Raw genomic sequence first — 23,330 nt, forward strand, 5'->3', positions numbered from 1 at the left:
CTTGCACACGGTGGGGAGGTGGCCACGGACGAAGGACGCAGCCTGCAAGGCACTGAAACCTCAGGGCCTTCCCTGCAGGCCAAAGGCCTGCGTGAATGTCGGCCAGTTGCTATGGAGACCGGCCCGCGGTATCCCAGCATGCCTCGGGACCCAACTGTCCAATTGTGAACACCCCCGACGGTCGCCTCCTGATGAAGCACACGGAAGCACCGACAGGCTCTGCCTCCGGGAGAAGAGGGAGCCGCGCAGGTCTTACGGGAGGCCGGCGGCAGCAGCCGGTACCGGCAACCACGGGCACCTCTCAGGGAATCTCGGTCGTGAGGCCAAAGGCTCCAGCCCCCGCGGTGCGTATCGCCATGCATGGCTTTTGGTTCAGCCTCTCGGGTTAGTCCAGTGGGGCCGGCACAATCTCCTACTCCGAGGCCGAAGCAGCGATTTAACCGACCTGACGCGCGCTGGGCCGCGGGCCAGCCAGCAATGTTCCGGCCTTTTCCGGCTCATCTAGAAGGGAGCAGGAGGCTCCCTGGACGCCGCGGAAAAGCTGGGTTGACCTGTGCGAGAGTGGGGAGGGTCTGCCTTCCCTGGAGGCCTGCCCCGGAGGAGCTGCCATTCTGAAAAGATAAATTGCCTGTATACAGCGCTTTACAATGTGCTTTTCCATCCCTTACCACCTGCGAGCTCTTCAACACTCAGAGCAGGAATAGTTACCTGTTTTTTGCACCCGGGGCAAGGAGGGAAAGTTGTGACTTAACTCACTTATAATCAGAACCAGCTGGAGGAGAGAAAGGCTTCTGGAAGAGATAGGACTTAAGCTGCGTCTTACAAAGTGAATATACTAACAGTGAAGAGGCATTGCAAATGTTGGGAACTGGTTTGGAGAACTGAGCTTTTCAGTTCATGTTGAGGTCATTAGTGAAATTGCTGAGGAATGTGACTGAACGCTCACCTAGACCAGGCTTACGATGCATAGCTTGACAAGACAGTTTGCTACCATTACAGGGACCTGGGACTACCAAAAAGTAAAAGCTAATCTCTGCCTCACAATTTTTTTGTTGTTGTTGTTAACTTTGTATTTGCAAATCTTCCAGTCATCAAGTGAGCTAGTACTATGCTAGGTAAATAAGATGTGTGTGCAGCCCCTGCCCTAATGAGGCTCATAGACTGACTGGGGGGACAGACGTGAGAATGGGCAAACAGGAGATACAAACAAAGCTTCCTGGAGGGAGTACTGTTTGCAGTGTTCTAAAGGACTACAAAGCAGTGTCCAGAGAAGTTGGAAGAATATCACAGTGAAATAGAACCCTGCAGGGGGCTGAGAGATTATCTGCTGAGAAAACTGTTTATTCTTCCTCTTGGGTGATCTCTTGGCAGTACTTGGCACTATTAGTACAATTACTACTGGGAAGTACTTGGCTTCCTTCTGAAATTCTCTTTCTCCACGACTTCGGGTTTGCCTCCCCCTTTGTAGGAGTCTCCTCATCTGCCTCTTTGGTGACCCTGGGAGTTCCATTATGGACGTCTTCTGACCACACACATTCTGCCTTTCTAGTCGCACCTTCTCCTGTGGCATGAAGAACTTGCTGTAGGCTGATGACCAAATCTCTGCAGCTCAGATTTCTCACTGAGACTTAGACCCATGTACCCCCAGCTGCTTTCCTTCTCTTATTGTGGGTCTTTGCTACTGACTTGACCTAGAATGTTCCCTCGCTCAATCAGCACAGCTCACCCAGCTGGTCCATCTTCATCTAGAAGCCCTCCCTGCTGCATCAGGCTTCAGGTCCTGGTTACATACCCCTCCCTTATGCCCTGGTCTTAACTCTCCTCGTACCAGAGTTATAGTCTGCTGCTTTGCCCCTCTCTCCCAAGAATTTTTAAACTCCTTGAGGTCAAAGACAGTCACACTTGGGCCCCCTGCATACCATAGTGCCTGACAGTACCTAGCATACCTTAGATGTTCAATACATGTTAGATGAGTCAGTAAAAGAATGCTTACCAGTGTTCAGTATTGCTGAGCAGACAATTGAAATAAGCACTGAAAAATATTGGCATTACCCATTGGGATGGGTAGGAAGTCATTGGTTAATGGTACAGGATCAGTTTCAGCTGAGATCAGTGGGTACAGAAACACATCGAACAAGTGGGAGGTGAAACTAGGAACAGCCAGTGTGCATGAAACCTTGAAAAGTATAACTGAATTGGCAGACAGGGAGCAGTCAGGTGGAAGGCTGAGGTTTTGTGTTTCTGTGTTTTGTTAATGGTAGAAAATACTCAAGCACATTGAAAGTTTCATGGGAAGGATGTTGCTAAGAGGGAGAAGCTGAAGACACGAGAGAGAGGGGAGCACTGATGACCTGAGGTCATAGAGGAGGCAGAAGGAAATGGGATTTGACCCAGAGCACAGTGAAAGACAAGGGGATTGTAACGTTATCCAGAAGAGAAGCTGAGGGCATTATAGGCAGAAGAAACAGCTGAGGCAGAGGGCAGAAAGTAGAAGGGCAAGCACTGGCCTTTAGATGGTGGGCTGAAGGAGCTGGACCGGGATGGCAAGTCTACTCTGTGAAAGACCTTGAAAGCCCCAGTCAGTAATGTAGATCCAGTTCAGGTATGGTGGCACGCACCTGTAGTCCCAGCCTCTCAGGAGAGAATCGCTTGAACCCAGGAGGTGGAGGTTGCAGTGAGCCAGGATCGTGCCACTGCACTGTAGCCTGGTGACAGAGTGAGACTCCGTCTCAAAAAAAAAGAATGAAAATTGGCTGGGTGTGGTGGCTCATGCCTGTAATCCCAGCACTTTGGAAGCCTGAGGTGAGCGAATCACAAGATCAGGAGTTGGAAACCAGCCTGGCCAACATGGTGAGATCCCGTCTCTACTAAAAATGCAAAAAATTAACTGGGCATAGTGGCAGGCACCTGTAATCTCAGCTACTCGGGAGGCTGAGGCAGGAGAATCACTTGAACCTGGGAGGTGGAGGTTGCAGTGAGCTGAGATCGCGCCACTCACTCCAGCCTGGGCGACAGAGCGAGACTGTCTCAAAAAGAAAAAAAAGAAAAATTTAGGTCCAGTTCCATAGGCAATGGAGAGTGCCCCCTAGGAGCATTTCCAAGAGCAGGAGCATTTCCACAGCTCCCAGGCTTCTGTGAGAGGTGCAGATGGCCATTTGCACCCTTGTCACCCAGTATGTGCTCAAGGTGTGACCAGGCCAGTCACTTCCTGGCTGTCCCCGTCTGGGGTCCGGTTGGGTTCAGCTCCCCACTGCCTCTTTCCCCCTCTGAACTGAGGGCAGCCGTGAGTGATGGCTTCATTACTTCTCCCAGAGTCCAGATGCCTGTCCAGCCTCCAACCAAAGACACAGAAGAGATGGAAGCAGAGGGCGATTCTGCTGCTGAGATGAATGGGGAGGAGGAAGAGAGTGAGGAGGATCGGAGCGGCAGCCAGACAGAGTCAGAAGAGGAGAGCTCCGGTGAGCCCCTGCACACACACACACAGCCCCTACACACAAGCATGTATGCGTGTGCACACACAACCCCTACACACAAACACGCATGCACATGCACACACAGCCCCTACACATAAGCACGCATGCACACAGCCCCTACATGCAAGCACACATGGACCCACAGCCTCTACACACAAGCACACATGCACACACAGCCCCTACACACAAGCACACATGCACACACAGCCCCTACACACAAGCACACACGACCCCTACACATAAGCATGCATGCACACACAGCCCCTACATGCAAGCACACATGCACACACAGCCTCTACACACAAGCACACATGCACACACAACCCCTACACACAAGCACACATGCACACACACACAGCCCCTACACACAACACACACAGCCCCTACACACAAGCACACATGCACACAGCCTCTACACATAAGCACACACGCACACACAGCCCTTACACATAAGCACACATGCACACACAGCCTCTACACACAAGCACACACGCACACACAGCCCCTACACACAAGCACACATGCACGTGCACACACAGCCCCTACACACAAGCACACGCACACACACAGCCCCTACACACAGCACACATGCACATGCACACACCACCCCCACACAGGAGCACACACACATACACAGCCCCTACACACAAGCACACACGCACATGCACACACAGCCCTTACAAGCACGCATGCACACACACACAGCCTATACACACAAGCACACATGCACACAACCTCTACACACAAGTATACATGCACACACACAGCATCTACACACAAGCATGCACACACATACACACAGCCTCTACACACAAGCACACATGCACACACAGCCCCTACACACAAACACACACGCAAGATCACACCAGCTTGCTCTATAACACACTTCGGGGGGAGCTGCAAGAGCAGAGCCAGAGGCTGGAGGAGGACCGCCAGAGCCTGGACACGCACGCGCGCGCGCGCACACACACACACACACACACACCACCTATGCATACGCACACACAGCCCCTACACACACATGCATATGCACACACAACACCTACACACACGCACGCACATGCACACACACGTGGGTATCCGCCACTCCTCTCCAGAGCTAGCCCTTACTGGCCTCTTGTCCAGAGATGGATGATGAGGACTATGAGCGGCGCCGCAGTGAGTGTGTCAGTGAGATGCTGGACCTAGAGAAGCAGTTCTCGGAGCTAAAGGAGAAGTGAGTGTGGAGATACCTTGGGCTGGGTCTGCGAGGATCTGGGATGAGGAGGTGGTGGGCCTGGAACTGGGCAGGCATGGCTGGTGCCCAGGGAGTGCATGCCTGACATGGGGCTTGCTGTGCAATAGTGCTGGGTATGTGTTTGCCCAAGAGCAATGGGTGAGCAAATGGGTGCACTGCTGCCTTCTCCCCACACAGGCTGTTCAGGGAACGACTGAGTCAGCTGCGGTTGCGGCTGGAGGAAGTGGGGGCTGAGAGAGCCCCTGAATACACAGAGCCACTTGGGGGGCTGCAGCGGAGCCTCAAGATTCGCATTCAGGTGGCAGGTCTGTGGGTGGTTCTTTGCCCTATTCCCCTCCCAGAATCCATGGCACCCTGTCCCCCTCCTTTCTCGTTCCTGCCCAGCCTCACCCTTTGCTCTCAGCCCTCCTTTGTGGGCACTGGGCTCCCCAGCCAAGCAGGGCCCCTCCTCCCGCCCTCTGCAGGGATCTACAAGGGCTTCTGTCTGGATGTGATCAGGAATAAGTACGAGTGTGAGCTGCAGGGAGCCAAACAGCACCTGGAGGTGGGCCTGACGGCATACGGGGTGAGGCGGGCGCAAGGCCTGCAGTGGCCTCCCCCTGTTCCTCCTGCTGAGCTATTGCCCCTCTTCTAGAGTGAGAAGCTGCTGCTCTATGACACGCTGCAGGGGGAGCTGCAGGAGCGGATCCAGAGGCTGGAGGAGGACCGCCAGAGCCTGGACCTCAGCTCCGGTGAGCGCCAGAGACCGGCTCTGTCAATGCCCACCCCGCTCTGGACTTCAGCTTTCCTAACTGCACAAGGGGACAGTCAGACGACCTGCCTCTTGGGGTCAGTGTGAGGACTGAAGGAGACCAGGCCTGGAAAGGGCCTGGCACACAACGGGGGCTCAGGCAGAGTGGGTCCCCCTGCCCTCTTCTGCCCCTGCTCTCTTTCCAAAACAGGTATCATTGTGACATGCAGTCCCATACAGTAGCTGTAGTCCCCTCTATGTTCACAGTACCAGTGTTCATGTGGAGTCCTAGGGTGGCAGAAATTGTCACTGTCCCACTGTCCACTAAACAGATGAGGCTCAAGAAGTACAGCAGCCTCTTCCCAGGGTTGTGTAGTTGGGACCTGAACAGCCCTAAGGGGCTTCCTACCGCAAGCCCAGGGTGGTGATGGGGCAGGGGAGGTGAGGCCAGGCTGGCCGATGGTGGGGGCAGAGGCTTCAGAAGAGGGAGCGTCCTGTGGGCCAGCACTCCAATTTTGACTCTGGGTCTGGGGGCAGAGTGGTGGGACGACAAATTGCACGCCAGAGGCAGCTCCAGGTCTTGGGACTCCCTGCCGCCCAGCAAAAGGAAGAAGGCACCTCTTGTTTCTGGTATCCTTTCACCCAAGGTGGCCTAAAAGTGGGCAGGATCAGCTCCAGACCTGGGGTGTGGGGGTGTAGAGGACATGGAAGACAGTCACATAGACGCACTCCTGGTTGCTTGGTGTCATGTGACCATGTCCAGGCAAATCCAGTTGTCAGCAGTTTCTTACGGGGTCCTGGGTCTCCCTGGGCTGTGTGGACCCTAGGAAAACAGAAATGGCCTGAGCTCAGTGGTGCATACCTCTTGTCCCAGCGCTTTGGGAGGCCAAGGCAGGTAGATTGCTTGAGCCCAGGAGTTCATTTCAAGACCAGCTTGGGCAACATGGTGAAACCCATCTCTAGAAAAAAAACAAAAATAATCTAGGCATGGTGGTGCACACCTATAGTCCTGCTACTCTGAAGGCTGAGGCAAGAGAATTGCTTGAGCCTGGGAGGTTAAGGCTGCAGCGAGCCGTGATGGTGCCACTGTACTTGAGCCTACGTGAGGTTTGGTCTTTGAGAGCTTTCCGTCTCCCAGGGTTGTCCAAGTGGGTCCCCAGCTTTCTGTGGGCACCTTTGCGTATTTCCTACCCCCCTCTTGAAAGTCCTGCCTGCCCCTGACCAGGGCTCATCTCAAACATTACCTCCTCTGTGAGGCCTCTCCTGGTCTTCCCCCAGTGCCTATGCCTTACTCTGGGGTGCCCACATTCCAGAGGGCACCAGCTGCCTCTGCCCCTCCCTAGGCAGGGTTAGCTTATGCTTAGTCCAGGGCCTGCTGTGCCTTCATCTGTCCTGGCAGAGTTGAGTCCTCTTGCGCCCCTGAGGGCATTCCTGCAACAGCTAGTCTTAGTCATTACGGCCACTTGGTGCTGGAGAGCAGGCCCAGGCAGGGAGGGAGGAATCTGGAAGGCCGTGGCTTGAGCGAATGGGAGGCGAAGGCATGGAGACATCAGGTAGGGAGCACTGGGGGAAGGGAGAAGTTGTCTCTGGAGGACAAGCCCTGAATCTGTCTTTGGATGGGGGATTGGGCCAGGTGAGGGCCAGTGCTACAGGGTGAGATGGGATGGGCCTCGGCCAGCTGACCTCAAGACGAGGTGACACGGCAGGCAACACTTGGTGTCCTCCATGGATTTGGTTCCAGGAGGACCCCCAGAACCAGGGTCTAAGAGGTAGAAGGTGGAACCTGAGCTCGGACCCAGGTCCTCCACTCCCAGTTCATGCTGTCTGCTGCACCCCCACTCCCGAATGTCTGGTGGGTGACCCTGCCCCTGCCCTCATCACCTGCCGCCTCCACTGGGCTTCCTTGACCCCCACCACAGGCCCGTACATCGTGTACATGCTACAGGAGATCGACATCCTGGAGGACTGGACAGCTATCAAAAAGGTGGGGCTGCTGCCGCCCATGTCCCCTGACACACCTCAGGGCCCCCCAACCCTGGCAGCAGCTTTGCCATCTGCAGGCCTAGGAGTTCTCTGCTTACCAAGGCTCCCCTACCTTTAGCCCAGGGTCCCTGGATCGCAGTCGGCTCACAAGTCCTCTTGCTCGAGGAGGCCCTGGGTTAAGGGACTTGTAGTCTGTGTCAGCCCCTTCCTGTTCCAGGGCAGGTTTTGGTGGAGTGGGAGGGTGGTGGGAAGGCAGGAGGGCAACTGAGCTGGCCAGCGGTCAAGTGTATGGGAGCTCTGCCTGGGAGGCCCTATGCTCCCAGCCCTGGGGGCGCAGCACTGAGGCAACAGCCCGCATGCCACAGAGGTGGGGGGTGGGGACAGGGATTGCCAGCCTGGAGGTGGGTTCTCAGGGGGGCTTTTCTTCTCACCCACCCAGGCTAGGGCAGCTGTGTCCCCTCAGAAGAGAAAATCGGATGGTAAGAACCATGGCTGTCCCTTCCCCCTCACCATCACTTTCCCTCAGCTCAGCCTCCAGGAGGGAGCACAGAGGGGCTGTGGCTGTCACAATCAGTGGCCCAAGACAGTTAAGATGATCTAGATTTGAGGGGTTTGCAGGAGTTTGAGGAGCAGGAACCAGGATGGGGTTGATGGAGCTCCCACTCAGGAGGGCTCAGTGAAGGCTGGGGAGCTGCTCAGGAGGCCTGTCCTGGGCCAGCCCAAAGCCGCTCCCCTCAGTAAGTGGCTACTTGCCTCCTTTCAGCTTCCTCACTGGTGACAGTTTTCTCTTTCCTGCATATGCACAGGACCGTGACTCTGCTGTTCACAGCCAGGGGACCCTCAGAGCAGCTGGCACAGCACCCAGGATTCTCCTCTTCCTGCTGCAGACAGGTGGATCCACAGGCCCCTCAGGGTCCACCCAGCCAGGCTCCTGTGGTGCTGCAGGGCCCTCCCCTGCAACCGCCCCAGCTGGCACTGGAGTCCTCTGCCCTCCTTAAGGCCTGCACAGCTGTGGCCGTGGAGCTGACCTGGCCAGGCAAAGCTGTTGTCTCCATCCCTGAGCCTCCTCCCGCTCCTGAAGATCCACCTCTTGGGGCTCCCCTGACAGAAGACAGCTGAAGTTGAAGCCACATCCTCCTGCTGACCTTGGATGCAGGCAGGCTCCCTGGCCTCTGGGCCAGGAAGCCAGGCCCCACTGGCAGGAACTCTTGAGTCAGACATGGTATCTGGAGGGCTGTCCACCCTGGCTGGAGCTGGAGACAAGAAGCCAGGCCCCCAGGTTTTCTCAGGGCAGTTCTTGGTGTCTGCCTCCCAGATTTCAAGGACTGGAATTAAAACCTTTCCTGGAACTGTCGCGTGCCCCGTGTGTGTGTGATTTACCTTGCAAGAGAATCAAAGCTTCAGGGGAGCACCTGAACCAGGCTGACTTCTGGGGTGCCGGCAGATTACCACTCCTCGCACTACCCCGCAGTGGCTGGAGCACTGTGAATAGGGCCAGGCTGGGGAGGGGGAGGTGGGGAGGTGGGGAGGTGGGGAGGTGGGTGCTGGGCAGAGTCGGAAGCTGCTGGCAGAGTGCCTCGGGTGGGGAGGGTGGGTGCATGTGCTTGGAGCCTGGGTCATGTCTGCACCTGTCCCAGTTGCCTGGCAGATTGGCAAGGCAGGCTGGCAGAGCCTGTGTGCGTGGGAGGCAGCCAACAGCAGCACCATGTGCTGCCGACCTCACAGCCAGACTCCCCCTGGTTAGCTCTGAGTGTCAGAACCACCCCCAGAACCTCAGTTAAGCAAAGAGGTTGGTTTCCATGGAGATGCAGCATCTTTTTTCCATGGCAACCTGAAATCCCAAAACCCAGGCTCAGGAATGAGTCATCTATGGACAGTAGAGGGTGCTCTCCCACAAGGCTGACCTGAGGCTGGGGCAGATGAGCAACTGACCACAGACCCAGAGGTGCCCTAAGGGCGAAGGGCGTGGCTGGGGCCTGTGGGGACCCAGTCTGGCCTGCTTAACCACTTCCCACCCACCTGTGCAATTTGAAGGGGAGGCTGCAGGAGGCCCTGTGTTGAGGTGGCACCCCCCAGCTGGGGCCCTCAGAGTGGGGCTAGCTAGCACGGAGGGGATCCCTGACCACTGAGCAGGGTCCAGAACAGAAAAGGCAGGCACTGGCCAGGCGGGGTGGACACACAAGAGTTAACTGGCGGGTGTGACAGGCGGACCGCCCTCAGGAAGTGTTACTCACTGGGGATGTGCGTGCCTTGCCTTGGGGCTGGATTCTCTTCCTGAAGCTGAAGGAGCTCCCAGCCATGGAAAGCCCTGGAGAGCCAGACTCGGGCCTTCCTGGAGCCCCTAGCCCGTCCAGCTTCACTCCTGGACACCCAGAGAGAGAAAAGTTAGTGAAGTTGGCATGGCAGCCAGGTGGGGCAGGGAGGGGCTGCGAGAGGAGAGCCTATCCCGGGACAGAGAAGGTGGGAAACCCGGGAGCAGGGAAGAGGTGAGTAAAGGTCCCAGCCCCTGGCCCCTGCTCAGATCTGGGTGCCTGCCCCCAGGCCAGCCCAGGATCCACTGTACGACGTACCCGATGCCAGCGGCAGGCAGGCAGGCGGGCCGCAGCGGCCGGGGCGCATTGTGAGCCTGCGGGAGCGCCTGCTGCTCACCCGGCCCGTGTGGCTACAGTTACAAGCCAATGCGGCGGCTGCTCTGCACGTGCTAAGGACAGAGCCCCCGGGGGTGAGTCTTGCCCGACATCCAGGGACTGGCCAGTCAGGGGTGGGAGGGAGAGGGGCCGGATGCCAAGGTCCTGAGCTGCCTGAGCCCCATCCACTTGCAGACGTTCCTCGTGCGGAAATCGAACACCCGCCAGTGCCAGGCCCTGTGCATGCGGCTGCCCGAAGCCAGCGGCCCCTCCTTCGTCTCCAGCCACTACATCCTGGAGAGCCCTGGCGGTGAGGGCCTGGCCTGGCGGGAAGGGCTGGAAGCAGGGAGGTTCCCCAGAGAAGCACCTCACTTCCCTCCTCTCTTAGGCATCTCCTTGGAGGGCTCAGAGCTCATGTTCCCGGACCTAGTCCAGCTCATCTGTGCCTACTGCCACACCCGGTGAGTCTGGCCACAGGGTGCCTGGTGTCCACGGGCCCTGCTCCTTAGGACAGCCCATCCTCCCCACCCTCTTCGGCCCAAGCATCCCTCACTCCTTTCTGCTCCCCTCTCTGGCCTCAGGGACATCCTTCTCCTCCCGCTCCAGCTCCCCACAGCCATCCAGCAGGCAGCCACCCACAAAGAGCTGGAGGCCATCTCCCATCTGGGCATTGGTAAGGGCTCCCTGCCACCCATTGCACAGATGGACAAGCTGAGTCTGAGGGGAAGGGAAGGCTCGCAGCACACAGCCTGAAGCATGTGCCTTTCCTTGCTTAGGAGCCCTCCCCTAACCAATCCCAGAGGCCCCAGTTAGTTTCTTGTTCCCTAGAGTTCTGGAGCTCCTCCCTCAACATCAAGGCTCAGCGGGGCCCAGCTGGAGGCCCAGTGTTGCCCCAGCTGAAGGCCCGGTCCCCTCAAGAGCTGGACCAGGGCACCGGAGCTGCCTTGTGCTTCTTCAACCCCCTGTTCCCAGGGGACCTGGGGCCCACCAAGCGGGAGAAATTCAAGAGAAGCTTCAAAGTGCGTGTGTCCACAGAGACCTCCAGTCCCTTGTCTCCACCTGCTGTGCCGCCTCCCCCTGTCCCCATGCTGCCAGGGGCAGCCCCCAGCCAGGCAGAGCGGCTGCCCCCTTGCCAGCTGCTGCAGAGGGAGAGCTCAGTGGGTTATCGCGTGCCAGCAGGTGGCGGCCCTAGCCTTCCGCCCCTGCCCTCCCTCCAGGAGGTGGACTGCGGCTCCCCCAGCAGCTCCGAGGAGGAGGGGGCGCCAGGGTCCCAAGGGAGCCCAGCGACCTCACCCCACCTGGGCCGCCGGCGGCCTCTGCTTCGGTCCATGAGCGCCGCCTTCTGCTCCCTACTTGGGCCAGAGCGGCAGGTGGGCCGGGCTGCAGCGGCACTGATGCAGGACCGACACACAGCCGCAGGCCAGCTGGTGCAGGACCTACTGACCCAGGTGCGGGCCAGGCCCGAGCCCCAGGAGTTGCAGGGCATCCGCCAGGCGCTGAGCCGGGCCCGGGCCATGCTGAGCGCGGAGCTGGGCCCTGAGAAGCTGCTGCCGCCTAAGAGGCTGGGTGAGGCTCCATCTCTCCATAGATCCAGCACTGCCCCATCCGACCCTCTGCTCCCCTCCAGTGCCAGCCTGTCTGATTCTGTTCTGCTGCTTTACAAACCCACCTTTTCTTACTACTGTTCGGGAGACTTCCATCCCCTTTCTCCCCCAACTCTCCCATCTCACCCAGTCTACCTCCTCCTGCTTTCCTTGCCCCTCCTCCCCAATTCTACCCCTGCTCCCTTCTCTCCTGACCTCTGCCCCCACCTTCAGTCCTGCCCTGTTTCCCCTGACCCCTCCCTGCCCCTCCTCCGGCAGAGCATGTGCTGGAGAAGTCGCTGCATCGCTCTGTGCTCAAGCCTCTCCGGCCCATCCTGGCAGCCCGCCTGCGGCGCCGGCTTGCTGCAGATGGCTCCCTGGGCCGACTAGTTGAGGGCCTCCGCCTGGCCCGGGCACAGGGGCCCGGAGCCTTTGGGTCCCACCTGAGCCTGCCCTCCCCAGTAGAGATGGAGCAGGTGCGCCAGAAGCTGCTGCAGCTGCTCCGCACATACTCACCCAGTGCCCAGGTCAAGCGGCTTCTGCAGGCCTGCAAGCTGCTCTACACAGCCCTGAGGACCCAGGATGGTATGTCCCTGCCACACCTCACCCTGCCCTGCCCCTCTGAGTCAGAGGCAGGCCCCCCAGCGGCAGGTCCCCAGGACCCTGGAACGGCACTGTGGGGGAGAATGAGCCCACCCTCCTGTCTCACAAATGGTGAAACTGAGGCCCAGAGAGCAGCTTGTCCTCTCCGCAGCCCCTTTACGGTTGCCAGGCCGAGGGGAGGGTTTGCTGCCTAAAGCAAGGATTGCACCTGAAGCTCCTTCCTCTCACTGTGTCCCCACAGGGGAGGGCGCAGGTGCTGACGAGTTCCTGCCTCTGCTGAGCCTCGTCCTGGCCCACTGCGACCTTCCTGAGCTGCTGCTGGAGGCCGAGTACATGTCGGAGCTGCTGGAGCCCACTCTGCTCACCGGAGAGGGTGAGGGACCCCCACCAACTTCCCTGTCCGGGTGGGCCCTGAATAAGCAGGGAAGGGGAGAGGGGATGGGGTGCCCCACACCCAGCCTGAGCTGTGTTCTTCCACACTGTGTCCCAGGTGGCTACTACCTGACCAGCCTCTCTGCCAGCCTGGCCCTGCTAAGTGGCCTGGGCCAGGCCCACACCCTCCCACTGAGCCCCGTGCAGGAGCTGCGGCGCTCCCTCAGCCTCTGGGAGCAACGCCGCCTGCCTGCTATCCACTGCTTCCAGGTAACAGGCCCTCCACCGTGTCCTCAGAGCCAGACACCATCCCCGCCCTTCACCTTCCTGTCCCGGGTGAAGAGTCCAGACTCTGTAGCCAGATCCTGGGTTTGAATCCTAGCTCTGCCACTGGGTTGTGGGAACTTGGGCAAGTTACTTAACTACTTTGTGCCTCAGTTTTCTCATCAGTAAAATGGGGTAATAGGACCTACCTCCTGGGGTTGATGTGAAGATTAAATGAGTGAATGCAGGAGAGCGCTTGGGGCACAGACTGCGTGCTATCAAAGCTTCGTCTCAGGCTCATGAGCTCCCTGCTGGGCTGTGCTTGCACCTGCAGCTGTGGCCCACAAGCCCACCCCTGGAGCTCACAGAGCTTTTGCCACTTGGTTCTCCCAATGGATTTCTACCTCCCCACCTGTCCCCGCACAGCCCACACTGGCCCCTCAGCTTTGGACCCAGATGCATGCCAGCCAGGACTGAGTACTTGCTTTCACTTCTCTTCCTGCATAGCACCTTCTCCGAGTAGCCTATCAGGACCCCAGCAGTGGCTGCACCTCCAAGACCCTGGCCGTGCCCCCAGAGGCCTCGATCGCCACCCTGAACCAGCTCTGTGCCACCAAATTCCGAGTGACCCAGCCCAACAATTTCGGCCTCTTCCTGTACAAGGAGCAGGGCTACCACCGCCTGCCCCCTGGAGCCCTGGCCCACAGGTTGCCCACCACAGGCTACCTCATCTACCGCCGGGCAGAGTGGCCTGAGACCCAGGGGCCTGCAACAGAGGAGGAGGGCAGTGGGCAGTCAGAGGCAGGGAGCAGAGGGGAGGACCAAAGGTGCCGGGGAGATGGGGATACTGTGGTCAAAGCCAGCTCCAGGGACACTCGTGAAGAGTCTGAGACAACTGCTGAAGGGGGCCAGGGTTGGGACAGGGGAGGGCCTGCTCGGCCGGGGGAGCCAGAGGCAGAGGGAAGCCGGGAAGCAGAGGAGTAGCTTGAAGTGGCCAGAAGGGGTCACTGGGGGCGGGAGACCCACAGCCTGCTGAGAAGTCCTTTCAGCGCCAGTAGCCCCACCCCAGGCTCCATCCTGTGTTTGCCATCACCTTTATCTGATACTTGTCTCTGGGGAATCTGGGGGAACTGCCACAACTGAGGAAATAGAATAAAGCTGAGGGGGCTTGGAGGACTCCCAGACTGTGTGCCCAAGGCCCCTTGCCTCTTGTTCTTCTCCCAGCTGAGGGCGAGCCAGCCTACAACGGGGAGGGTGTCAAGTGGGGACAAATCCAACCAACTGATGGCCAACCTCCAATGTGGGGAGGGTGGTGGTCTCGGCTGCTTTCACCCCCGCCCCCATGTGCGCAGCTCAGGCTGGGCTCTACCCAAGCAGCCCCCGCCAGGCTGGGACTTCTGGGCCCTGAAAGGTTCCAACTCCTCCTGGGGGTCAGGAGGATTTAGAGGCCTCAGAACAGCAGCAAAGGCTTGAGGCCCATCCCTGCCCTTGAAACCGAAAGGACCTGCACTGCGAGCCTCAGTCTCATCTGTAAATCGGGGACACTATTGCTGCCCTCCCCGGCTCCCAGAAGTGTTCCAGGAATCAAAATGTGTGATTTTGCTACAAGCGGACCTCACTGCAGAAAGGGTGGGGGGGAGTTGGGCTGCTAACTCTCCTGGAGTCTGATCCCTGCCAGACAGGGCTCCCACCTGCTCATGCCCAGTCCAGGGAGGCTATTCCCCTAGAAATCAGGCCCTGGGGAGAAAGTACCCAAGTGATAGTTTCTCCCCAAGACTGGAAGTCCTCCCAGTCCCTCCAGCGTCTCCAGGAGATCCACTAGCCGGCAAATAAGCTTCCAGAATGGAGAGGCGTTAGGAAACCATGCTCTCTGCACAACACTCTGGGCCCTCACAAAAGCTTTACCTGGCCATGGCTTGTTGGGCCCACCGAGGTTCAGGAAAGTGACTCCCAGGATGTCACACAGCAAGTCCTTAAGGGTTCCCCCACCCAAACCAGGGCATCAGGTTCCAACTCCACCTACAAAGGCTGGGGAGCCCCCAAGGGAGCCCAGAGCAGGCGGCAAATCTAAACAAGGAAAAAGTGCCGACAACCAACCACAAGGGGGCATGCACGGCCCAGGAAGCTGCTGAGAGGGCGACCACCCACCGAGGGACAAGGGCACCTCCAGGGCTGCAGCAGCGCGGTGGGGGGTGTGGAGGGGAGTCCCTGGCCATGCATTCAGGCATCAGGCAACCTGGGGACAGTGTAGGGGCCGAGGCTTCAGGCCCTCAGTTCCCTTAGAGTCTGGGTCTCGGTAAGGCCAACCTCTCTGGGGCCATCCCCAGGAAGGAAGGAATTGTCCCCCCTTGGAGGACGACCCCAGAGGCTCTCTCCTCGGGCACCGAGCACAAAGGGACATCGGTCCACATATCAGACATGACAACTGGGTGGTGGAAATCGTGGTCATTGGCTTTTTTTTTTTTTTTTTTTTTTTGAGATAGAATTTTGCTCTGTCGCCTGGCTGGAGTGCAGTGGTGTGATCTCGACGCACTGCAACCTCTGCCTCCTGGTTCAAGCGATTATCCTGCCTCAGCCTCCTGAGTAGCTGGGACTACAGGCATGGGACACCACACCTGGCTAAGTTTTGTATTATTAGTAGAGAGGAGGGTTTCCTCATGTTGGCCAGGCTGATCTCGAACTCATGACCTCAGGTGATCTGCCCACCTTGGCCTCTCAAAATGCTGGGATTACAGACGTGAGTCACCGTGCGTGGCCAGACATGGGCTTTCAGATGAGCAATCCAGACACAGTCCCATTGCAGGGCTCCCAAATTTCTCACTAGGCCACTGGCAGCTCTTCCCTCCCCACTTCCATGCCCTCCCAAGCTCCTCACTGATAGGAGGTGTCCCCTTGGCTCTTCTTCCTCCTTCCCTGTTTCACCCCCTCCCCTGACCCCCTGCAGTGCCTCGCATAGTCCAATGCTAAGCACAAACACCATAGGTGCTCAATAAATACTGTCCACTGATTGGAGTTTGATAACCAGAAGTGAGGGACAGTGAGGCAGAAACCTGGGGAGTATAAGGGAGGGCTGGGTTCTGGGAATCAAACACAGGATGTGTCAAGCTCAGTCCCAGAGGAAGAACCTGGAATGTTTATAGAGGGTGCTCTGAGGATCCCAGGGGCCGGATGTACAGCTAGTCTCACGGGAATGAGGCTCTGGGGCCTCTGCAAGCCCTTCCTACCCTTGTCAGGCTTAGCAGACTTGACCATCCCCCTTCCCACCCTCCCCAGTGATGGAGCACCACAGGGGGCTGCCGCTGCCTGAGTCTTGTGGTTTTTCTTCTCAAGAAACTCTGGGCCAGCCGCGGTGGCTCCCACCTATAATCCCAGCACTTTGGGAGGCTGAGGAGGGTGGATCACCTAAGGTCAGAAGTTCGAGACCAGCCTGGCCAGCATGGTGAAACCCCATCTCTACTAAAAATACAAAAATTAGCCGGGCGTGGTGGCATGTGCCTATAGTCCCAGCTACTAGAGAGCTGAGGCAAAAAAATTGCTTGAACCTGGGAGGTGGAGGTGGCCGTGAGCTGAGATCGTGTCACTGCACTCCAGCCTGGGCAACAGAGTCAAAAAAGAAAGAAAGAAACTGATTGGTCAGGAGTCTAGGTCAAATCAGCATCAACAAGGACATGATCCTGAGGCAGAGCCTCCAGGCAAGGCAGACGATAATGGGCCAGTGTAAAAGCAGTCTCATTAGCTCCATTTTACAGATGAGGAAACTCAGGTTTGCTCAGGAAAAGTGCCTTGTTACAGGGCAAAGTGCTCGGACACCAGGTTCTGCAGTTCTCCAAAGCAGAGGGACTGATTTATCTACTCAGCCCTCCTATCATCAAATATCTGTTATAGGCCGGGTGAGGTGGCTCATGCCTGTAATTCTAGCACTCTGTGGCCAAGGTGAGCGGATCACCTGAAGTCAGGAGTTCGAGACCAGCCTGGCCAACATGGTGAAACCCCGTTTCTACTAAAAATTCAGAAATTAGTTGGGTACGGTGGCTTGTGTCTGTAGTCCCAGCTACTTGGGAGGCTGAGACAGGAGAATCGCTTGAACCTGGGAGGCAGAGGCTGCAGTAAGCCGAGATTGTGCCATTGCACCCAGCCTGGGAGACAGAGCAAGACTCCGAAAAAAATCAGACAACAACAACAGAAACGTCTGTTACAGACCAAGCACCAAGCACTCCCAGCTCCAGCCAAAGGGAAACATGTTACATCTCTTTATCTGCATGGTGTGATCTGGGCAGAAGCTGAAAGTCCACTGTGTGCTAAGGAGTCCATGTCACCCCTCCCCCAGCCTTTGTCCTTATGGAAAAAGACGCCAAGGCTCCAAAAAGTGATGTGCCTGGTCCAGCATCCCCTGCTGCAGGGCAAGACTGGAACTCTGACGTTCGGATCTGTTAAAGAGCAGCCAGGTCATTTCCTTACTTGGAAATGCTGCCATTATCACTCCTAATGTCAAGGTGGTTCTGTATGCAAGTTTATTGTCTGTCTCCCTCACTAGAATGTCAGAGCCAACCCCGCCTTGTTCCCAGCTAAATCTCAAGGGCCTTGAACAATACCCGGGCCGGAATTGGCACTTGTGAGTCTATGTGGAATGACTGATTCAGAAAGACGCAGCCTAAACTGTCCCTCTGCTTTCCTGGGGTGCAGGGTGGTGCGTCCTTCATCGCTGACACCAGGGGTGAGTATGCCTCACTCCTGGCCCTGTGTGGGGTCCCCTCCACTGAGAAGGCTGTCCAGAGGACCCAGGGGACTCTGTGCTCCTGGCCTGGAGCTAGGAGGAAAGTGCCTGGCAGTGAGTCCCTGGGACTGTCCTCCAAATGGGGACCCTGCAAATGGGGGTGAGAGAAGGGCCAAATACCTCTGGTTCTGTGGGCCAGGGTGCTCCAGGAGCCAGAGGCCTACTGGGTGGCCTGAAAGGGGTGCAGTGAAAGGCAGTCATTGAGACCCACCCCACCCTGCCATACCTTCAACGCAGACCGTCTAGCACCCTGCCATGGCCTTGCAACCCATGTTCACGCCTACAATTAACACACAGTGACACCGTCTGACCCACATTCCCACACAGGGTGCACACCCTGCCAGCCACAGGCACGTGTAACCACCCTGGGGCACCCCCAGGATGAACAGGCACACCCTGACACTGTCAGCCATTCATTCACTCCTACGGGATGGGACACAGAGACACACTAGTGCCCCTCCTCCCAGACACACCCTGACACAGACCAGCCACCCACGCAGACATCCCTCGATCTGCAAACACTGAAATATTTCAGCACCCTCACTCTTGGGCTCAGAGCGTGACTCCCAGACACACACGCACGCATGGGGACAGGCTGACAGAGACACATGGGGACCGCCTACACGGGGACCTCATGAAGCACTAGACCTGCCGGAGCAGAACCGCCACCAGCAGACTCAACCCCCCCACTCAGACGCAGTGGCGCACACTTTCCCAAGACATGGCACACGTCTGCCACTTCCCACTCTCCAAGCATTAGAAGTTCAAACACACACACAAAGACCAATACACACACAGAGACACACACAAAGACAAACACACATGCAGAGACATACAAAGGCAGACACACACAGACACAGAGACACACAAAGATACACACACGCGGAGACACACATAAAGACATACACACACATAGACATACACACAAACACACACACATACGCTCAGTGACACACACAGACACATACAGAGAGACATAAAGACAAACACACACATAGACACACAGACACAGAGACACACACAGACCTTTTATACTTTGGAGCACACAGAAGTGGTCGATGCCCTCCCCTGAGTGGCCTCACTCCAGCCCTGGCCTGCCCCACCACCACTCACACACCCCAGCCCATGTTGGACCCTCGGGAGATGTGGGTTGTTGAGAAGACCCCCATGAGGGGCGTGGCGACCCCACCAGCCAGGCTGGAGGCAGAGGCAGGCAGCGTTGGGCGTTGGGCGGGGAGGCCTGAGCTCATCAGATTCCAGCCTGAGTGATTCACGGGAAGAGCCTGGGGAGGACCCTGGTGGAGACACTGGCCCAGGGGCTGGGGCTTTTGGGGCCTGAGTGGGCTTTGGAGCACAGGGTACTGGGTCCAGAGTGAGCCTTGAGTCTGGGGGCAGAGGGCTTCCTGGGGGGTGGCTCAGCCTGAAGTGTGCCTGCTGGCCACAGCCCCTGGGAGGCGCTCGCCGGGGCTCAGAGCTGAGCCGCAGGATGAGACAATCGGCCCTTCCCACCCACCCCACCCAGGGCCAGGGCCCTTGACCCCAGGCCTTCCAGGTCCCAGCAGCTGGGTGTCTTTAGCAGGGGTTAGGCCAAGGGTGGGGGGCAGGGGTGGGGTGACCCTCTTGGCCCATTTTGGCCCCTCAGGCCCTCAGGCTCTCAGCTCAAGTGGACTCCAGAGGCTCCAAAGGGCTGGGCTCGCCTGGCTGGGTCGGGGCCGACCGGGTTATAGCCCCGCACAGCCCTGCCAGGCGAGGCCTCTGCCAGAGAGGCGGGAATGCACGGGCTGTCTCCGCGTCAGGGATGTTTTCCTGCTGAGATCGAGCCCTCTGCTCCTGCCACCCCCAGACCCCACCCCCAACCCTCGCCTCCTGGGCCAGGCTGATGCTCAGAGGAGGTGGGGCCCACAGCGCCCAGACCCAGCTGCAGGGTGACAGGAAGAAAGGATGGGGCTGGGGGCAGGGCGGGGGTGCAGGAAGTGCCTTCCTTGGAACTCTGCACCAAAATAGTCCATTCCGTCCCTACTCCGAGTCTCAGGGTCCCACTGGGAGGTGTGTGTCACCAAGGAGACCCTCAGCTGGGAGGGGCCAGTGCTGACCTTAGTCTGGCTTTTGCTAGCACCTCCCTCCCTCCACCCTCCACCCCTCCACCCCCACTGCGGCCTCTGCCCCACTTTGAAGTCCTAACATAAATATCATGTCTGCTTGGGTTCCCCTTCCCGGCCTGGTCACAGCCCCCAGACCTGGCTCCCACCCCAGCCAGCCCCAGGGGGTGCGGTGCCAGGAGACAGGAGGGAGGCCTGGACCACCCAGGGAAGGTGGCGAGCCAGAGACCCTGAGACAGAGACAGGGAGACACCGGACATGGAGAGGGGAGATGAAAGTGAGCAGAGAACAGAGAGACAGACCCCAGAAACCAACCCGGGACGATCCTGAGGCAGGAGAGGAGACAGAGAGACTCCGGAGACAGAGAGGGAAGAGAGGGGAGCAGAGGGAAAGACCCTACAGCCAGAGAGACAGAGTGAGACACTGGAGACAGTAGATCCCTGGGGACAGTAAGGGGCAGGAGAAAGAGGGCACGGGACAGGAAGCAAAGGGGAAAATAAGAACCTTCAGAGAAGTTTCCAGAGACGGGGTGAGGGGAGGCAGGGATGGGGTAGCAGGGGGAAGGATGTGGTGGAAAGAGAAATGTCCCTGGAAAGTGTGACCAGCCATCTCGATTTCTTGGTTGGGATTGGCGGGGGCATGGGGGTGTCCTAGGACATGGGACTTTCAGTGCTAAAACCAAGAAAGTACTCGGCAAATCTAGACAAGTTGGTCGCCCTGGGTGCTAGGCCTCTGGCAGACACCATGGGGACCACAGTGTCCACTCCATAGGCACCCCTTGCACAGGTGAGGAAACTGTGACCCTGAGAAGGGCTGCTCTGACAGTGGGCTGGGAGGCCTGGGCCCTTCTAGCTCTGACACGTGCTCCGGGACTCCCTTTCTTGTGGCCAGATGTTCAGGTCAGGCTTCTGCCAGGAGAGAGAACTGGGGTCCCAGCTGGGCCCAGGTTGGACAATCTGGGGGCAGCCATATGCTGCTCCGTCACAGCTGTGGGCACAAGTATGGACTTGTGGGGACACACACACACACATCACCCAGCTGTGCACTCACAGCAGTCCCAGGCCTTTGCAAGCACACATGTGCACATGCACACACACACGCACACACATGAGCACCCAGGAACACAATGTGGCCTCTCGCCATAGTAAAGACACCCCCCACCCTCAGCCCCCTTCAGCTGGCAGGATCCTTTACCCTCAGGGGCTAGGCCTGGTCTGGACCACACTTTTCCTGGGCCCCCCTTCCCCAAGCCTATTTCTCCCACCCGGCCCAGTTCCCAGCACCACTGCCTCCCCTTCCTGCAGGGATCTCCCATCCAGAAGCACACAGGGTGGGGAGGGGGAGAACGCTGCAATTGCTCCCTTCCCTCCCAACTCCTGCCTGGGGTAGGTGCCTGGTCTGGAATGGGAGGGACCCCCAGCTCCTACCCAAGACCAGGCGCCTCCCACCCACCATTCGTCAGCCCTTCCTCCTGACAGCCTGAAGGCTGGGGTGGTTTGGGAAGAATTTAGACGTGGAGGGAGGTGGAGGATGGGAACAGAAGAAAAAGGAAAAAGGAGGTGATTTGTACACAAAACAATGTGCTGGCTCAGCGGCCTAGCATGCCAAGGCTGTCCAGGACGCCTGCCTAGGGGGCGCCCTCCAATCACACTTGATACCCCACCCTGGCTGTTCCACAGGGCCCTCTCTGGGCCAGCCCCTCTTCAGGCTGCCCTCACCCTCACAGGCCCACACACGGCATCCAAAACTACCATCTGCTTCTTGCCTATCCCAGTAGCTGCAAGACAAGGCTCCTTGGGCCATGGGCTTCTGTTTTCCTGTTCTTCAGGTGAGCTCCCCTCATATGGGCCATGATCAGAGCAGGGACCCCCAGCCTCCTGACCCCCGATGTGAGCTGAACCTGGCCTCCTGAGTTTGGAAGGTACATTGTCCCTACCCTCAGCCAGAAAGACATGTTGGCCTCAGAAGCCAACAGAAAACAGGCTGTGTGGTACCAGGGGAAGCATCATGAGTGATCTCTGCCATTGGTAGCCTAAGCTGTTCTGCCCTCCTGGGCTGCACTTCTGCAGAGCCGAAGAGTTCTGTTCTGAGCATGTCATTCTTCATGGTGGCTGCTAGGTATGACTCAGGACCTCCCACTTCTGCCTGTGGCCTTGTATCTAAACATGCAACTCAACATCTTCTCATCCACACATCTGCCCACCCACCCAGCTATCCCTCCATCCACTTACTAATTTTTACATCCTTCCATTTAGCCTCCTGTCCACCCACCCACCTATCCACTTATTCTACACATAATCATTCTCCCACCCACCCATGCATCCATCCATCTATTTACCCATGCATCCATCCATCCATCCACCCATGCATCCCTCCACCCACCCATGCATCCACACTCCATCCATCCACCCCCCAGGCATCCATCAGTCTATCCACCCATGCTTCCATCCACCCACCCATGCATCTGTATTCCACCCACCCCCCCACCTACCCACCCATGCATCCATCCATTTACCCATCTACTCATGCATCTACCCACCATGCACCCATGCATCATCCATGCATCCATGCATCTACCACCCATGTATTTGTCCATCCACAACCCCCATGCATGTATCTATCTATCCATACATCCATCCATCTTCCACCCAAGCGTCCTTCCACCCACTCATGCATCTGTGCATACATGCATCCATCCATCTACCCATCTATTCATGTACCCACCCACCCACACACCCATGCACCATCCATGCATCCATCCACCCACACACCCACCCATTCATCAACATCCATATATCCACCCAGCCAGCCACCTACTCATTCATCATTTATGCATGCATCCGTCCATCCATCCATCCATCCACTCATGCATGCCTCCATCCATCCATGCATCCATCCATCCACACAGCCACCAACCCATTCAGTCATCATTTATGCATGCATCCATCCATCTGTTCATCCATCCATCCATTCATGCATGCCTCCATCCATCCATATATCCACTTGCCCATCCTCCAAGCATTTACTATATCAATTAGCATCTTCTCTCTGCTAGGCTCAAACAGACTAGCAAGAAGAACAAGATCTCAACCAACCCTTCTCCAGCCCCTCAAACCCAGATCCCTGGTGCTATGCCCACTGCATTCCCCAGCCCCACTAGAGAAACAGTTCTTGGGCAGCCTCAACTTTACCTCACACAATCTGGGGGAGGCTGCTGAGTGCTGGGCACCCTCCCAAACTGGGCAACCAGATGCCTCTCCAAGTCTCATTCCCAACCCAACAGACATTTAGCCTCACAGAGGCCAGAGGTGCCCCCTCCTGCCTTCCCCATCCCTCATGCTGACTCAGGCTTCCTTCCACTTGCAAGTAGGCCCAGCCAAGACATCTGGAATTTGGCCTTTGATCTTTCTTCTCCTGCTTTGCTTGCTTGCCCCCCAACCCCTCACCCCCACAGAGGCTGGGCTCCTGACCTCTGATCCCATCCACCCACTTGCCAGGCGGCTTGCAGCCGTCTGTCCCCTTAGACGCCCCAGTACTGGCCATTGCCTGAATCATGACTGGGCTCACCACACCCTTGGACCAGGC

The 23,330-nt window shown here is 57.7% G+C and overlaps 2 protein-coding genes across 6 annotated transcripts; both read left to right on the forward strand.

Moving 5' to 3' along the window:
• Positions 1-88: 88 nt before the first annotated feature.
• BRMS1 (BRMS1 transcriptional repressor and anoikis regulator) lies at positions 89-8,778 on the forward strand. Of its 3 annotated transcripts, XM_032282756.1 has the most exons (10): positions 150-344; positions 3,313-3,458; positions 4,599-4,689; positions 4,888-5,015; positions 5,175-5,254; positions 5,345-5,441; positions 5,978-6,070; positions 7,360-7,424; positions 7,863-7,902; positions 8,230-8,774. In XM_032282756.1, exons 2-10 carry the CDS (start codon positions 3,320-3,322, stop codon positions 8,235-8,237), a joined length of 741 nt encoding a protein of 246 aa, XP_032138647.1. In that variant the 5' UTR covers positions 150-344; positions 3,313-3,319; the 3' UTR covers positions 8,238-8,774. The 3 variants fall into 3 exon arrangements, 2 of the variants coding, with proteins under 2 accessions (XP_032138648.1, XP_032138647.1); XR_004270279.1 differs by having other exon boundaries at positions 89-344; positions 7,360-7,902; positions 8,230-8,778; XM_032282757.1 differs by lacking the exon at positions 5,978-6,070 and having other exon boundaries at positions 111-344.
• Positions 8,779-9,164: 386 nt separating this feature from the next.
• Positions 9,165-14,068, forward strand: RIN1 (Ras and Rab interactor 1). Of its 3 annotated transcripts, none has more exons than XM_032282760.1 (10): positions 9,165-9,368; positions 9,965-10,145; positions 10,246-10,360; positions 10,439-10,511; positions 10,632-10,723; positions 10,879-11,616; positions 11,913-12,218; positions 12,478-12,609; positions 12,727-12,878; positions 13,380-14,068. In XM_032282760.1, exons 3-10 carry the CDS (start codon positions 10,294-10,296, stop codon positions 13,854-13,856), a joined length of 2,037 nt encoding a protein of 678 aa, XP_032138651.1. In that variant the 5' UTR covers positions 9,165-9,368; positions 9,965-10,145; positions 10,246-10,293; the 3' UTR covers positions 13,857-14,068. The 3 variants fall into 3 exon arrangements, with proteins under 3 accessions (XP_032138651.1, XP_032138649.1, XP_032138650.1); XM_032282758.1 differs by lacking the exon at positions 9,165-9,368 and adding an exon at positions 9,375-9,807; XM_032282759.1 differs by lacking the exon at positions 9,165-9,368 and adding an exon at positions 9,375-9,807 and having other exon boundaries at positions 12,099-12,218.
• The last annotated feature ends 9,262 nt before the right edge of the window (positions 14,069-23,330 follow it).

This window comes from Sapajus apella, unplaced genomic scaffold, assembly GCF_009761245.1.
Source record: "Sapajus apella isolate SASKATOON/1434 unplaced genomic scaffold, GSC_monkey_1.0 scaffold14, whole genome shotgun sequence".
NCBI classification, from domain to species: Eukaryota; Metazoa; Chordata; class Mammalia; order Primates; family Cebidae; genus Sapajus; species Sapajus apella.